The sequence below is a fragment of the Metopolophium dirhodum genome, chromosome 1 (assembly GCF_019925205.1).
Source record: "Metopolophium dirhodum isolate CAU chromosome 1, ASM1992520v1, whole genome shotgun sequence".
Lineage (NCBI taxonomy): Eukaryota > Metazoa > Arthropoda > Insecta > Hemiptera > Aphididae > Metopolophium > Metopolophium dirhodum.
In genome coordinates this window covers 68,923,414-68,942,372 of record NC_083560.1, presented here as the reverse complement: position 1 = coordinate 68,942,372, position 18,959 = coordinate 68,923,414, and the positions used below count along the sequence as shown (strand labels likewise).

At 31.4% G+C, this 18,959-nt stretch overlaps 1 protein-coding gene across 1 annotated transcript; it reads right to left on the bottom strand.

Moving 5' to 3' along the window:
• Positions 1-2,737: 2,737 nt before the first annotated feature.
• Positions 2,738-18,751, bottom strand: LOC132936320 (proton-coupled amino acid transporter-like protein CG1139). Its single transcript, XM_061003022.1, has 8 exons — positions 17,965-18,751; positions 16,449-16,599; positions 14,011-14,249; positions 12,116-12,200; positions 10,758-11,081; positions 6,307-6,488; positions 3,461-3,681; positions 2,738-3,214 (listed from the first exon to the last, which is right to left on the bottom strand). The coding sequence occupies exons 1-8, from the start codon at positions 18,165-18,167 to the stop codon at positions 2,778-2,780; spliced, it is 1,842 nt and encodes a 613-aa protein (XP_060859005.1). The 5' UTR covers positions 18,168-18,751; the 3' UTR covers positions 2,738-2,777.
• Positions 18,752-18,959: the final 208 nt, after the last annotated feature.

Below are 18,959 nucleotides of genomic sequence, written 5' to 3'. Positions count from 1 at the left end.
ACATTGCTTCTTCTCCGGACATTGCTTCTTCTCCGGGATACTTGCTTCTTCTCCGGACATTGCTTCTTCTCCGGGCATTGCTTCTTCTCCGGATATGCATTATAGATATACAAAAAACAGCATTTTTACATACACACTTTGGCACTTTGCACAAGTAAAAATATTTGTAACCCGAAGCCACAAGTTTGAGTGACATATTGTTTATAGTAAAAATGTTTAATCAGTTCCACACTGAATCATCATTGAATGCGATGATCAGTGGCAGTCACTTTCTTGGGACTTTTTCGGTATTTTGAAGAAATTCGGTCAGTAAAACTGTTACACACAGTTAACGAATTATATTTTCATTTTCGTCTCGTAAATATTTTATACGATCTGTAAATAGGTACCTACGTCGTATCCCCTTGTAATAATATCTTTGGAACAATCTTCATAACTATTTATAATGTTATAATGTTTAACAAGGTTTAAAATCCTATCTGAAAAAATAAGATTTATTTTTATTTTTTCCAATTCTTATCATGGACCATTTAAAATTGTTAAGTTAATTTATTTGACATTTTTTAATGTTGATTTTTATTAATTTAACCTAATCGATTTTTATTGATATTAATAACGTAATGAATACTAAGTTATATTTCTATATAATTATTTATATAATAAAAATCTAATAATTATTATTGATGATACGTAATAATTAATTAAAAATGTAATTCTTAAATTTACTGCTTGTTAATATTAGCCAGAATCATTTGATTCAATTAACTTGTTTTTGATTCCATATCAAATTATACATTATTGGCTATTTATATATGTTTAAAAAAATAAATGATTTAACTAAATTCAGTAGGCACCTAAATTAATTGTTGGTTTTTATATAGGTAAACTCTCAACTTATTCGTGCTATAAAATAAATATTGAAACATATCCCGTTTGAATAAATAGAACTTCAATTCTTAACATCATAAACCATTTATAAACAATAAACTACAAACTATAGTTTAGAAATTACTATGTATAAGTGTACCTACCTACCACCTTTAATCTCTAAGCTCCATATATTAAATTATAATGAGGCATTTATACACTATTTAATTAACAAGATGTTTTTTTTTCGCCAGTCTACTCGTTTATAATTTTTGGTTACAACCTAATCATTAATATTTATTGCTCTTGGTAACAGCTACATATTATAATGCCTGTTGCCGATTATAAAGATGAATTGAAATATTGTATTACATAGTTTAAAAAAGTCGGAGTATTAAATTATTAAAGACAATCGTCTTATTCACTTACGCAATTTATACTGCCTTATATATACTGATTTATATTTACAATATTATATATTGTATTAGTACCTAACGCTAAAGGATGTTATTTAAACAGTTTAGTAATAATGATAACATAATCAAACTACGATTTTGCTACCTCTCTTTTTCACATTAATAGTAAATATGGATAAACAAATAATAAACTTGAGTAAATTAAGTTAAATAAAAGTAAAAAAACGTTGGGTAAGTTTTAAGTTAATAGATAAATTTGAATATTTAATTAAAATATAAAGCTTTTAGTTATTTTGCTGTAATTCCAAAAATATTAATGAAACTTTTCATTATACGTATATTAAATATTTACTTTGCAAAATTACATTTTCAAATATTTAGACTTATTTTATGACATCTATGCCACTAACTATACCAATGTTTCGCATTGCAATTTACTTAATATTGTATTGCAAAATAGTTTTGATTGTTCCCCACAGTCGTAAGCTAATAAAAAAAAAAATAAAAATTTGAATTTAACATTAATCTATGTGTTTTAACAGAATACAGTATTCATTATTCAATATTGCATTATATTATTAAAATTAAAATGATGACATTTCTGAGATTAAAATGATTATTAATATCACTATAATATTACGGCATACCTAATTGATTTTTTATTTTTTTTTTGGTAGAAAGCCGCCTACCGAAAAAAAAATAAATTTCTGGGTCGCCACAACGAGAAGGTTGGGAAACCTGGTTTATGCAAGCTATTTACATCGTTCGGCGGTACCTACCTCGGTATTTTTTATAAGTTTTATAACAGCTAGGTATATTCTATTATATGGGTGTACTTGATTTAGGTAGATAATTGATTTATTCAAAATACTGATTTGTGGACTTTGTAAGCAGCTAGGTAATCGTACTCTTATATAGAAGGTATTTACGATTAAATACACACGGAATACGACACCTAAATTGTACGACTACCTGCAAATGTGTTTTGTCCGCCACCGTTTAAAATCGTATTCAATAATGTAATAAATAAAAACACATAGTCATAATATATATATTATTTATTATATTTCTGTAATAACATTGTTATGTCCGCAGATGCATGATATTAATAGGTAGTAGGTACTATAACACGGCAATCTTCCTAGCGTAAGCGAAACGTGCAAAGAGGAAAACTCAGTAAGACTCGTTAAATTATTATCAACGTAAAGTTGGAATGCTCTATATTATCCATCGATAATTATTGTTAACAATTATTTCGCGGAATACTTACATCACAAATTGATAGCCGAGAACGTTTGTGTTACCTATTGACTTTCCCTCTTTGCGTATAATAATATAATGGCATCGTTTTTCAACCATATTTTATCCAAGTTAGTACCTGAATATCTGTGTGGTTAAGCCAATAATCCGTTTATAACATTTTAAACTCTATTATTATAATATATACAAAATAATTTTGTATTAGAAATCGTCCGCGGAAGGCGACCGCGTCCGTCAGATGGTAGGTGCCGGCGAGCCGTCTCCAGAAGCCCTGGCCACGATGTCGCGGATGTTGTAGAATGCACCGCCAACCAACGCCAACAAGCCGAGCAGAAGGAGTATCAGGTTCTTCAAATGCCGTATGGCCCGGCGACAGCCGCCGCCCCGACTCGACGGCTTGTGTTCACCATCGCCCGCTGCACCAGCCGATGTTGTGGCCGGCCCGCCGTCCACTGCCGAGGTCGTCCCCGCGTCCGTCACCGACGGCTCCAAGGTTGTCACCGTCGTCCCGTCCCAGCAGTCCTGTTCCTGGTTGTCGTCATCGTCTTCTTCGGACCAGTACCATATGGTTTCCATGATAACGGGCACGACCAGCCCCAGCAACGAGAACCCGACGGAGCCCACGAGCGATACGAGTGGCCCGATGTCTGGCACGGCTACGGCCACCATTACTGTAATATTTGGAGAGAAATGAGACATGTAAAACGAAACGGTAAAATGTCGTGATTTTTATCCATTATATATTTGGCTCAACCCCCAGTCAGCTCCAGGTTGCGCATAATATGGTGGCTAAAATACATATTAATACGGTTCGTACAATTCCCGGAAAACGAGATGCATTTCTTTCCGGCCAAGTGATTATAATAATATTATAGATTGGTATTGCGTATTATACGGTATACTGTATTCATGCTTACTGCTGCCGAGTATCAAGAGGAACCGCATGCTGTAGTAGTACGCTATCATTTTTGGCGAAGAATCGTCGTCTTTCGCTGCATCATCGCTATCAGATCCATCTGTGGACTTACCGACTTTGCTACGCAGTCCTTGCCACGCCAGGTCAGTGGTGACCGTTAGCTGAAGTCCGTACGTTAACAGGATGCCCCCGGCGATCATCAATTTTATGACTATTGACAGACTGATATTGAAAACAATAATATTATTATATGATAAATCGTCATCATTATTTTAATTACATATATCAATAATAATAACTTGAACTGAATAACACAAAATATTATGTACTACTATCAGCGTTAACGATAGTAGCCGATTGTGGATTGAAACAAGCCATAGGGGGTGGGAGGACGATTGTTGTTGTGGTTTTTGGCCTAACCAAGTCATAAACAATATGATAATATTATTATGTACTTTTAAATATTTGTACTTTTTAAAGAATAGGTTTTTGTTATTTTGCGTTTGTTCAAAATAATACGTTTTTTTATTCTTCGCTTTGTCCAGCCTACACACCAATTATTATTTAGTATTTTTTAATATTTAAATGTTGATTTTCTCAACGCTTTTACCCCGTTTTATACTGTACAATATGCGTTCATTTAATTTTTATTGGTACATTGTTTGATATACTGCCACTGACTGGAACTATTTAATTATCCCATTGAAACAAATTAATCCTAATAATAACGAAGCTGTCAAAATCATAGAGGTCGATTGAAAAACGAAATAATTTTTTTTTCATATACTAACAACAGTTTATATAATTATAAGCGTATAATGAGCTCGTTTGTGCGTAGTACTTAATGTAGCTATAACCGGAATTATATAACGATCTTAAATGGTAAAATTATATATAAGTGATTATGTTGAATTATTTTTTTGAATCGGTCGTCAGAAAAGGTGCATAGTTCAAATAAACAGTTGATAGGCGGACGTGAGGGCATGGTGGTTCTGACGGAGGATCTAATGTTTAATGGAAATATTAAAAACCAATATCGAAATTATGTAAATCGTATTCAACTGAGTTCAAGGAATACGGGTTTTAGTTTTTTTTTTTACCTGCCTAAGTAGTTTGTTCGGTTGCGGTGACAATATTTTAGAGCTGTATTTGTAGTTTTATCATAGAAGACATAGTATAAACATAGACGTTTTATTACCAATAAATAATTCTATAGGCATAACTAGAAACGAGTCGCTTGACTGCCTATATTAATTTCGACATTAGTATACACGGAGAGCCTATATTATACCATTAAATTTATTATACCACTATAATATATGCAACGAAACCGAAAAACCATTTCTTCGCTGCGTAGTATAAAGTGGTTTCTATTAAACTGCCTACACTAATTTCTCTAGTCAATTTTTTGATTTGAAAATTAAAATGTTTTTACGTGGTTAAAGTATTTATAATAGTAAATGTTTCCAAGGTTGGGTATTAATGGTTTAATAAATTCAGAATTAAGTTAATTTTGAATTTCCATATAAACCATAAAAATATTCTTGTTTATTACCGTTTTTAGTTATAACTCATAAGTTTGAAAAGAATTTTATAAGTATTTACGAAGAATCCGTTATTAAATTCATAGATACAAATTTAAAACTAATTTATCATATAATTACTAATAGATAATAACATTGAGGATACCTTATAGTCAATAGTATAAAAACACAGGTCATATACCCAAATCAAACGTCACCTATACGATGCCTTTACCCAACAACGAATTATGTTCATCATATATACCTACTTATGAGTTTATGATTCTTAGACGATTTGTTTCAACATTCAACCAAGATATTATATGAAAATTAATTAAAAATGATTTGACATTATCAATATCAGATAGTGCCCTCGTGTTTTTTCGTCTCATTGTTATTTTTGCTTTTAGTATATACGCTTATTGTACAAATTTGTATAGATAGTGTATTAACTTGTTTAAAAATAAAAAATATATATCACTTATAAATGAACATATTATTAACTATAAAAAAGATATTTAGTTCAACATGCAAAATATATTCTCACTTATAAGTTATAAGTAATAAAAATATTATTTTTTTTTTTTATATAAGTTTTATTAATATGTTCGAGTTATTTATTTTATAAAGTATAAATGTCAAATAATAGGTACAGTGAAACGTAAGTAGAGTTACACTCCAATATAAATCTAAATGATCCCCGAGTCTGAAATATGAATAATAGAGTTCTGTAGCACAGGTTTTAAAATTCATACATAACATTTTATGCATCATCATTCATTAGACAGGTATGTATATTAAATACTGAAAAATTAATATTAATTAAAAAGTAGTAAAAAATCGATTTTTTGCGTTAATTAGCCTAACGTTTTTTAATAAAGAAAAAAATATTCTACAGAAATTGATTAAGAAATAACCAATAAGTGTAGCCAGTTAAATAGATGACCCTGTATAACCTACCTAACCAGCTATAACTGCGTAGATGCCTAAGACCATGAGTAGGTGCAGCTCACCAGGTAGCCCAAATGCAGGAAATATAATACGACTGCATGTTCACATTCTTCTATCACGTGGCAACCACACGGGGAACAATTTCGTATATAGTTTTGGAAAGTTATTTTTTAAGAAATGTCGTCGTAGAGAAACGCGTTTCTTATCGGACCATTATAATATATTATTATGTCTTAGATTAGTATTAGGTTTTTAATTTATTATTATTATTATTTATTTTTTTTTTTTAATGCACCTTGTGTAATAGCACACGACGCACATATTTTATTATTCCTACCAAAAAAGTAAAACGCATAATATCATAGGTACTAACATGTTGTGCTGTGGCAGGTTGAGCGATATGCTGCCCGCGCACCGGTCGCCGTATCTCAGATATCCAAACAGGCCCAGCACGCTGTTCATCACGACGATGACCACCATGGACCGGTGCAGCGTGTAAGCAGGTGGTCCAGCGAGTTCCAGCGGTCTGCTCATAGCATTCTCAATATGCAACAGCTTTTTGTGGATTTGACCGGACGATGACACGGGCACATGCAAATAACACATTACAGGTTACACTATATCAAAATATGTTATAGGCTTACAAAAATTATGTAAACGCATAATGTGCCGCGTATAATATTAAACGTTTCAATATTATATTATTATGTTCCATATTAACTGCACACAGCTGGGCAAACTATTGATTTTTTTTTTTATAAATCGGTTAGGTGAAGATAATAATATTATAAATTGATCAGGAAAAGTCAAAAGTAAAAAAAAATCTGTATTTACTTCTAACGTAACTAAAAACTATAAATAAACATTTTTTTAAACTTTTTGTTAGGTAAGTAAAAAAAAATAATGTTTTTCTTTTTGTTTATAACACTAGCTTAGGTACATTATTGTTTACGTTTTAAACGGAATAAAGGTATTGTTATCTTATGGTATTACATAATATGTTTGATTATCGAAAGCGTTTAATGATAAACGTCTGGTTCGAAATCATAGTAGGTTATTGCCTATTGGTATAGGTTAAGTATATTTTTCATTGCACTGAACATGGTCGTACAAGTACATAGTAGATATATAATGCAGGGACTGGAACCAAACCGAAAAAAACCAGTTGTAGAACCGAAATCTTTAAAATATTAAGAACCAGAACTAGAACCGAAACCTTTATTATAATAAATAAAGTATCAAAACCGAACCGGAATTTATTTAAATAGGTTCAAAAATAAAATTATTTTATTTATCATAATTTAACGATAGATATTACTGTTTTGTGTATAAACTGTATGATCATAATAATATATGAGCTTTCGAATATTTCTTATAGGTACTAAATTAAACCTGCATTCCGGATAGGTATTTTGTATTTAAAATGATTATACTTTTCGGTACCTAAATTATCTGGAACCGGTACCGAAATTATATGGAACCGATACCTTTTTGTATATATTCCGAACATTACCTAGTTCAAGTATTTTTTTTATACCTGCTAGTATAAATGTAATTAATGTTTAAGTGTTTAATTATATTTTAAATACATAAATCCAAATGAAATGTGTCAACAATTTTACGATGCATTAAAATATGATTTATTAAAAATAAACTTGAGGATAATAAATCATTTAGAAGAAATCAAAAGAAGTGAACTTAGTTAAGGAAAACTTTAGGAAGAAAATGGAGTAGAAAAGTGCAAAGGATTATAATATATGTGTACAGACGCATCCATAAATAAAAGCACTAAAACTCAATAGGAAAGAATGACTCATTAAATCTATAAGCAACAATTTAGAAAGTGTACATTAGTACTATGCATTAAATGATTTGTATCAAACGAGCGCATGGTTCATGAATTAAAGACAAATTTATTATTGTAATATTACCAAGGAAACTATTATAATCTATTTAAGTCTAATTATTATCTTTAGGCACTGTGAAAAAAAATCATTAAATCTAAACCAATATCTCATAATGCATTCAACACACGAGGCCAATTTGACCTTATTGATATGCTAAGTCCAAGTTTTAATGAATTTAAATTTATTATAAATTATCAGGACCATTAAACTTGTACTACTCAGACCATTAAAATCAAAACGTGCTGAAGAAATAGGATTTAATTTGTGTGCTTATTTTCATGAAGGGTAAAGACACAGCCATAACCTAGGGTCGGTAGAACGAGCGAATGACAATGTCAAAGATATTTTGGCAACATGGATGGCTGAAAAATATTCTAATGAAAGGCCATCTGGAATAAAATGTGTTAAATTTAGAAAAAATCGGGCTTTTTATTAAGGTTTGGGAAGTAGATTTTTTAAAAATGTAAGCTTAATGTTACACGAAAATAATTGAGAATTACGAAAGTTGCGGGTATTAATTATTTTTTAAAAAATTGATAGTATTTCATTGACTAAATTTCCATTGATCACGCATAGTCTTAATCAATAACGACAATCACTGACCAATCATAAAAACTATGTATTAATATTAAACTGTTTCTACCATTACCTGTCTTAGTTAGGTTTTAAAATTACTAGGTAGCCAATAATATCAATGTCTATGAACAGTCAGATTCAACATAGACTAGCCGTTTTTAATAATGCCTAATTATCATAATATATATTTATACATGTGTAGGTATATTATTATAGCCGCGATGTGTAGTATTCCATCATAGTCAAGGCTTTTAAGAACTATGAATCAATTATTATCATGATATAGTAAAAAATATTTTATATAATATATCAATTATCGCAGTATATATATAAGTTATAAACCACTATAAACCAATCACAGTCCAGTATCGGAAAAATACTACCAACCACGGCTATAGAAATTAACTCATTCAATTTACAACTACATATTAACTTTATAATGGGCAAGAAAATCGATAAAGCCATAAAAATAGATAGGTAGGTAATAGATATATTTTATAATTGTATTTACTATTTTATATTGATATAATGTTATTCAATCACGTTTATAGCTCAGTTGAAAAAGTATTTAATTAGAGATTAAACTAGTGTAGTATATTACTACTGCAAATAAGATTTATCGTTAAGACTTTTATGGAGACAAAACATAATTCTTTAATTTGTCTATTTCGCAAGGAAAAACATTATATAGGTATGCCTGTATAATATTGAATATTAGGTACCATCTAATATTTAACGTGATATTTTATACTTTTTCATAATACTAATACGTGATAATTAATCCTCAACACATCAACTATAGGGTCGTAAAACATATATTTAAAATATTGGAGTCCGTTATTAAACAAATTAATCTATATAACCAAAATAAATAAAATGACAATGACGTCAATATATTTAAAATTAAAAATTAATTGTATGTGTTTAAGAAATATATTTAGATATTATTAATGCATGTCATGTTTATTTCTATTAGATTTTTCAAAACATTTGTATATTATCACTAATACTAAATTGGTAAATTGGTGGTCTGTAATAAATTGAATAACTTAATCTATTTATATCCACAGTTGCATTAAAATTTGTATTTGGTAGGTGAAGTATAGTATTATTCTTAATTAATATAATAATAAATGTTGTAGGTACTGACTGACCTATTAAAATAATTATAATTATACAACATAGGTACAAACGTAGAAAAGGATTATCCGTTTGTCCACGATCGACGATCTCAATAATAAGGGGTGCATACAAATTGCATACCAAAACAGGTAAACGAACCTTTTTTAAGTCCGACCCGGACGCAAATTCATGTTGTTCTTTCACATACATATTTTTGTAGTGGTTCCCAGTGATTTCAAAATTTATTTTTAATTTATTATTTTTAACAAAAATAATAATTATAAATTAAAAGTTTATCAATAACATAATAATATTAAAAACTTTTTTTTAGTGGTTTGTAGATATTTTAAATAAAAATACCGTGGACTTTCCAATCGATAAGTAGCTATAAATTACAGGTGAGACATTATATTAGAAAAAATTGTATAGAGAAGGATGTAATCATGTTAACATCGTAATGATTAGGTGAGTAGGTGACCGATTATTATAGATAATTCACTTTTCAGACATAACCAATAAAATTAGTGAAAACTGGAATTTTCCATCTTTCGGTACCTACGAGTACTTCAGATACTTGTGATCTGGTCATATTTACTATTTAATATTCTACTATTAAAGTAATTTAGTTGATACATATATAGATGAAAAATAAATATTTCCTCTACAGTTATGGACAACAAAAAGTTCAAGCTCACGAGGAATCACTGACTCTTGCGAATCTTTTCATTCGAAATCTTATAGTTTTTTAATTCTTCACGCCAAACATATACAAATGTTTAGGAGCTTTTAAAAATATGGAAATTTATAAATATGTGATTATGATTTATCAGTTGTATAACGATATTATATTTTGCCTGACCTATTTATGGCAATATCACAATAAAAACTTATAATAATTAACTGTACGTGAAAAAGTATCATGAATTGCGTCCGGGACATATTAATAAGGTATGTTACTTTCAAATATGTATTGTATGTTGTTAAACAAAGCGTATATTTTTAAACGGTGATATTATTATTTTATAATGCTCCGCCCCTCATTATTTTTTTTCAATAATTAATGTGTAAATATTTTCATCAATTATTTATAAAAACACTGAAACTAAATTTATGAAAATAATATTTAGTTTTTTGAACGTTTTGATCGTATTCTTATAGTATACCTCCCACTATAATTTAACTAATATATAATATGTGTGATATAGCTTTTAATAATTACCATTCCTACGCCTTCTAACGAGCAAAGGGCGCTGCCAGCGAACAGGGTCCATCGGGTGGCAGGCCACACCACCCACTTGGCTTGTTCCTCGGGTGTGATTGGGTTCTTGCTGTCGTCGCCAAATAAAATGAAGTAGAACACGGCCGCGGTACCTCCAAGCATGCACGCGTTGGCGGCCACCGAGAACGGGACTAAATACTTAATCAGCCGTATCATCCCCATAGGGACAATCAGCACTGAGCACATGATCGGGTACCACCGAATGGACAGTCCGTGGAACAAATGAGTCCATGAGTTCACGTCGTTGCTAAACTGGTCGATAACCTGAAACAGGATCGAGCGTGGGGTGCCCATGGTGTAAATTTTGTTTTAACAATACCATTATAGGTATTGAAGTATTGTACGTTATCATAAGTGTAGAGGTTCAAAGTATGTTAGTGAATTGGCATTTAATGTTAATAGTAACGAGTAACCTTGTAACACTGGTCCCTAATTCAATATTGAATAGTGTGAATATTTTAGTACAGTTTTATTCAATGTTATCAATTTCATAGCATTTCGTATTTTCAATGATACAAGAAATTGTTTACAATTTATTAGAAAGCTAGATAGTGTATATCCAAAGACAAATACACTAATATTTTATATTTGTTCTTATGATTTATCTAAAAAGTCCGGTATGAACATTGAACTTATTATCATATCCATAACACCCGTTAATTTAAATTACATTTAAATTGAATAGCAGTCAAAATCAAACTAAGTCTTATCTGAGAAAATTTTAAATACATCATATTTAAATTATAATTAGCAATATACATAGGCACCTAAATAATAATACTAATAAAAATATCAATTATACTCTGTGAGCGTCAATAATACCTATCATAGTTTTAACGTTCTAACGATACATAATGTAAGAACCTAAATGTGTTTAAATATTAACTTCATTTGACATAAAATTCAATTCTAATTTTGTTTCTTTATTAAAATGAAATGTACTATTTGGGAGTACGTATAAATTGCACCAACTAATAAAATTTAAAATATTTAAAGAATTAAAAATATAAGAAAAACGACAAATTTTAAAATTTGGTTTGTTTATTATAAATTATTTTCATTAATTCAAAACGTAATAAATTTAAAAATTATTTTTTTTCAATATTATCAAGAGTTACTGTATTAAATAGCTTTTCTCGAATGTAAATTAGTATCAATTTTAGATATACATTACATTAAAAAATATAGCACTAAAATATTCGCACTACATCTTGAACTAAGTATATTCAGACTTTTCCAATTAAAACATAATGTATACATCCGGTAACCCGAATAAGGTCGTGAACCTTGGTACCTACCTGCTTCAACGTACTAGCTATTATACACACGTATATTATGTTCACTCCATAATAGGTGGCAACTAGCGAGGCACTTGTAAAGTTTCTGTTATCAATGGTATCATAGTTGTTGTTGCGACGTGGTTGGGATTGACGAAACATAAAAACAAATATTTTACCATTAATATATTGGTGTTCATATATTTTATTGATTTTTCTCACATAGCATATACTATTAAACTTAAATAATAATAATAATAATAATAATAACAACTGTTTATTAACACCACTATAGCAGTATCACATGGGTTAACACAATGTGTCATAAATATAATTACTTTCCTGAGTTGCCATAATGAATAAATACACGAAAGCAATATGAATTTCAATGAATTAAAGTAATAAACCTTGCAGAGTATCCTATCTAACTCACACATTTAGGTACCTACTAAAAACAATTTTTTTTTATTTTTTTTTTATTTTTTTTTGGGGGGGGGGGGGGTTTGAGGCTTTAGCTACTGAAGTTATTAGCCTATGAAACCATGGTTTTGTGTGAACACGTGTGTGGTTGGTTTGACAGATTTTTTAGTGGGCACCCTTAGATATCTGCCATGCCCGAGTGGGGGATGGCGGCACTTCTCTCCGGATACCTTGACTTGCCCGATGAAAAATGCCGATCGCGGCCGGGTTTGAACCGGCGTCGGTGTAAGTCACAACCGACGCCTTAAACCGCTCGGCCACCACTTCCCCTAATTTATTATTATTATAGTCATTTTATACACATTGATGTTTTTTTCAATGTTTTAATTATTTTTTGTATTTATTTATAAGTTTTTGTTGACGTTTCTAGTAATATATTAACCAATTTATTTATTATTGTGATATGGTATATTGTGTACTGGGGGGGGGGGGGGGGGGGTGCGGCCTCTCTCTCCGGACACTACCTGAAGAAAAATTCCACCAGTGGCCGGAATCAAACCGGCGTCGGTGCGTGTCGTAACCGACACCTTAGTCCGCTCGGTTACTCCGTCTCCCATTTTACTCTTTTATTTTTAAAATTATAGTGAATTAATCTGAAAAGGTAAGATTATAATGTAGTATATATTGGAAGCTTTTATTGATATTTTAATTTTGAAGAAAGGTATGGACAATTATTTACAAAAACGTACAGTTTTAAGATACTCATAATTTGCATTTATAATTAAAAACACAACAAAAGTCTCTAAGATACCTTTGAAAATAATCTTACTTTCAAATTTTCTCTCTAAATTCAATAATAACAGAAATTTGATTATTATGTAAAATACGTAAAATTTGGTATGTTATACGTCTGTGAGTATGTGAGAACACATGTGGGTGTATCATTTTAATTTTAAACATAATTTCGCAAAATATTAAAGTAAACAAATAATATGGTAATTGGCAAAACTTTTAAAAGTGTATTAGGTTAATTGTATCAAATTCAAATTCATGAGTAAATTAAATGGTATTCATAACGTGGGTCTTTTGCTTAAAATAGTGATAGAAATTAATGTAGCAAATACATTTGGAGGCGATCACGCGTATCGCTCTAAACAGTATATGGCGTACACCCTACATCAATGTCGTGTATAGGGTTGTGAAAAATGGACGGTCACGTGATTCATTAAGCATAATAGCTATGTAAAATAATATTTTAAAAAACATAAATACTTTTTGAGATAATGAGTGTTTTACGCTTAATGACTCACCCTGTATAGAGAACCACCATACATTTTCATTCAAACGCTAAATTTGTTACTTTGTTATAATACCCTATACGACGACGTAAGGTTTCCGGGATGTTGGCATAGATAAGAACCCCATTACTAAACCCTTATCACAGCACCGTGGACGGTGCAGATTATAATTAATTATTTATTGAACGATCCACTTACCTGGCAAATGGTGCGAATCTGGCAAACCGGCCATTGGCGCGATACTTAAAGACAGCGGCCACGGTGTCAGGGTAGTCCATTGGTGGCAGCACCAACTCATTGCTGTGCCGCGGTTTCGATGGCTGTTTACTGTCATCGTTACCATCACCTTCTCCATTGGCCACGGGTTTATTACCGTTTTGTTCAGCCAAGATTATGTCAACGTATTTGCCAGACCGCAGTATCTGCGAGAACCGGACCTAAATTATAAAATCACGCGTCAAAACAAATTATATTATAAAAATAATATAATATTTGTTTAATATAATAATATATTGTCCATATAGTATAGGAGGTACAATCTTAGGCTAAAACCCCCTTAATTGACCAATTTTTCCGTTATAAAGAAGTTTTCATTTTTATTTACTAATTTAAATATATTTCCATATTATAAGTGGTCCGTTGTAAGGAGGTTTTACTGTACTTTTATAACTTAAACTTAAAATTGTGATCATTGTTTTTTCACAAAATGCTATGGTGTTTGTATAGTGTCAAAATATAATTTAATAATATTATAAATATAATCTACAAAATGTAATTTCATATAGTTATTAGTTATATTGTAGGACCGGATGATCAAAGTGCAATTTTAAACAAATAGTGTTATTAAGTGTGACTGTTCCAATAACGTATTAAAAAAAATAAACAACAGAACTTGCATTACTATATGGATAATATTATAATATAGTAGGTATCTGAATTGATATTTAAATAAAAGATAACGGTTTTAGTGATTTTATTGTAATTAAAAATTATATTTGTAGAGGGACTACTAAAATATTGAATATGATTTTAACACATTCTTTACATTGGCAAGGTCAATAACAATAGGTACTACAGCTAATATACAGTAGGCAGTGTTTCCCGAATTCTTAAATTTATTCAGGTGTGGCATTTTTGTTTAGGTACAAATTCTTGACTAATGTAAAGACATTACCTTACATTTAATTTCCTAATGGTTTTTTAAGTTTATCTTTATTTTTCTGTCTATGGTATTTTGGCCATTAGTAAAACAATAATAAATAATTATCAGTGAACATACCTATCTATTTACATCAATTAAAAGTATGTTACTTATTAACACAAAATTGAAAACAGAATAAAAATTACTGACTCACATTTTGAAAATATAATGCCCTTATTATGTAATAAAAACTATTAAAAAAAATCTGTGGTCGCTCTGCTGATGTAAAACAGGTCGTAGGTGTTGTGTGTACCTACTGTAATAGATGTATTACTCATTGCACACGAAAAAAACCTCAGCGGAGACGTTCTGTTGGCATATATTACTAAGTATACTTTATTATATTATATTGATACTGAAATATTAGTTATTTACTTTACTATTAGTAATATGGTAGATTGAATTAATTTTTGCAAAAAAACTGCATATTTTATTATAGTGTTAATTATTATAATAGTACTTACTGTATTTAAATTAAATAAATTTTTTATTTTTTATTAACATTCGAGCCAATACCAACTTATTATAATAAGATGTGAGTAATGGGCGTTTTATAGTATAATAGACAATGCCTTAAAATTAGTCTAAATATTTTAAAAACGTAGGAGTAGTAGAATAAATAATATAGCCATATAGGTACGCAAAAGTTTCAAATAATATTTTTGATGGATAAAAAAAATACCCAAAACTGTTATTCTTCGTTTAAATATAAAATCTCGTAAACATCTTAAATGTTTATTAAAAAAAAAATGTGCTTGAATATTTTTTAGACTTTTTCAAGAATCAGATTTAAAAATTGATAATTTTTAATGAACATATAGTACAAAGTTTCTCATAAGTTATTATAAGTATATTGTAAAATATACTTATTAATTAGTATTAAACAAAGTTCACTCGGAATCATTATTTGTAATTGAATTCAAACTCAACACATCCGCGGTTTTAGCGACCTACTCAATGACGATGTACACTAAAAACGAAAGCAGCGAGCAAGTTCTCTAGTGTTTTAACATGCGTTTAAAAAGCTAGGGGTAGAGTTGTCCCCTTCTACCCCTCGTTACAAGTTCATTTGACAGATTTATTATAATATAATATTCAGAATGTTCAGAATGTGCCAACAGGTCAAATTCCTTGGTAGGGAGGCTGCAAACTTAAAACTTAAACTTAAAAAACGACTGCGTTCTCTCCTCAACCGTACACACTGCCACTCAGTCCCAAAAGGGAGAATATCGAGGTTAATATTATGATAAGATCGCAGTGGCTCACTAATACGCGTCCGGCAGTCTGGGCACGTGAGTCACGGGTTCAAATCCAGTATTTTTTTCATTTAACCCTCGATATATCTCCCAAGACCGGTCACAGTATTTAAAACCGACTTCTATACTTATTCTGGTTGGGTTTTATCGGCCCAAATACGTTCCCCGCGTATACTCACTATGCACGACATCATGTTCAACACGGAAAGGCCTAGAATTGCAGTGCCCACGATGCCCATCACTATACCGATGTTGTGAAAGGCCTCAGGCATGGCCAGAAAACCTCCGCCGATGGTGGCTTTTACCATGTGCATAAGTGCTGCGTTGTTGCTGTGTGGAGATACAGAGAAAAAAAAACACGATGAAATTAGATTTTTGTACTGCAAATATTTTGCGTTACATTTTCATTTTCATTTCATTTTTTCGCGTTACAATAAACACTGACCGATACGGTAGTGCTTTGTGCAGTAATCTTTGGAGCGATATCTTTACTTGGAGCACTGTTTTCCATTCAGTTTGCGTAGAGTGCTGTTCCCGGCAGGGCTGTAGGCCAAGAGAAGGTTAATGAAGACATTTCCTCCTCTAGACCCAATAATTGCCCCCCCCCCCCCACCCCAGGTACCTAATGATACAGGTTCCTGTATATGGCTACATTAAAATATAACCACCTTAAAATGGCGATTTTCAACCCTGGCAATGCGGTCGGTTCCCTTTTTCGCCAAAATCGTACCTTTCCCTTTTCCACAAAAAAAAAATTAATCTAGTATTTGAAAAATATTTTAATATTTTATATGCATGTCAGTCATATCATAATTTACATATAAAATTAAAATTATTTTGTAAATAAAATACATAATTCATAATAATAGTTTTTCTTACCACTATTAAAAAGTGTTATACCAACTATTTATAAATCAAATTAAAATTATATTTTTACTTTTATTTCACATACATGTCAGTCATATTATATAATTTACGTATACAATTTTAATTATTTTGTAAATTAAATACATGATTCATAATAATAGTTTTTCTTACCACTAGGCACTATTAAAAAGTGCTATACCAACTATTTATAAATCAAATTAAAATTATATTTTTATTTGAAATTATTTTGTAAATTATGTCACACTACCTGTGAAGATCTCCATTTATACTCAGTTATAAACTGTTCATTTCGATTTTGTCTGTCTCGAACTTTAATCATATATATTATTACATTTACATTTGACGAATTTCGTACTTACAACTTTTTTCATTCGGCGGAAAAGTGAATTGAGGGAAAAGGAAAAGGTACACTTTTGGCGGAACGGATAACTCCCTGTGGTCTGGCTACGGCCCTGCAGGTGTACGCTGAAAAAGCCTAAAAACTGACGTTGTACCCGCATGTTTTGTCTACGCCTCAATACCAACGCATAACACAATACATTTTACGCTCAGAGTAATTCGTTTTCCTCTTTAATGTTTAATATTTATATAGAATTGACCTATTTTTGACTGAACTATTCTCAGATTTTAAGGAGATAATTATTAATAATCCTGCAGGGACCGTCTCGTCGGATATTTTTGATATTTAATTTTGTACCAAGTTATGATCATTATAAAATTCTGAATTTAATAACGTTCTTTCAACACGCGAAATATTAAAACCCATTACGCTTTACAGCATTATTATGATATAGGTAGCATACTCACGATATCTTATGTTTTTCGGAGGCCGGGATGCCGGCGGCTGCGGCCGACACCACTGACGAGGCATTTGACATGAGACGAGAGCGCCGTCGCCGGCGACGCGTCATCTCCGACGCCGTGGGTGACCCGATGGCCATTGGCACTTCCGTGCACCTCCTAATGACCATTGGCTTGGGACTCCCGGTCTGCGACTGTACTTCCACCATGGTTCAGCGATTTATCGTCGTCACGGTCGTAAGACGTATAATATCCACCAATCGTTACCACCAAACCGATGAGACTCAGGTCACGAACCTTTGGGTGCGCTGACGGAAACGATTGTCGTATACACTATAGTAATAACAATATTATCGCGGGCAGTGCAGGTGATGATGCTGGTGAGACGAAACTGCCACCGGTTACGCAGACAGTGGCCTGATTGAAACTCGCGATCGACAATGAAAATGTTTCGAAAATGTCACGATAACGTATAGTTATGTATTGTTACGACTCGGTTGGTACAACGGTTACCGGCTGGTACTAACAATGTGTTCTATACATGATATTATATGTACACACCGTATGGACGCCACGAGAAAACAACACCATAAATTATATTATAATTTCGATGAAAATAAAAATGATAGTTCAGTCGGCCCGGCCGTGAAAACCTAGGTGGATCCTGCCGTGTATAGTGCGTAGGGTCGAATGCGATGTGAGAACAGCAGTCGCGGTCGATATAATATGCGCGTGTATTATCGCTGATCCGAAAAGGTTATCGCCAAAAATCCCGGCCGACAGGTTTATTGTACTGCAGGTTTTATCACATAGGTACGATGAACATTGGTTTGTTTGTTTGTTTGTTTAATACGGTGATAGGATTTACGGCGGCGTCGTCGGTGGAGGTACGAGCGGGGAGATAAAAAATGAAAAAAACAAAAACCAACGAATCGATCGTATCCGGGAGACTTACCGGTTAATCGTTTTATCTCGGAGATTAACAGTAACAATATCAAACG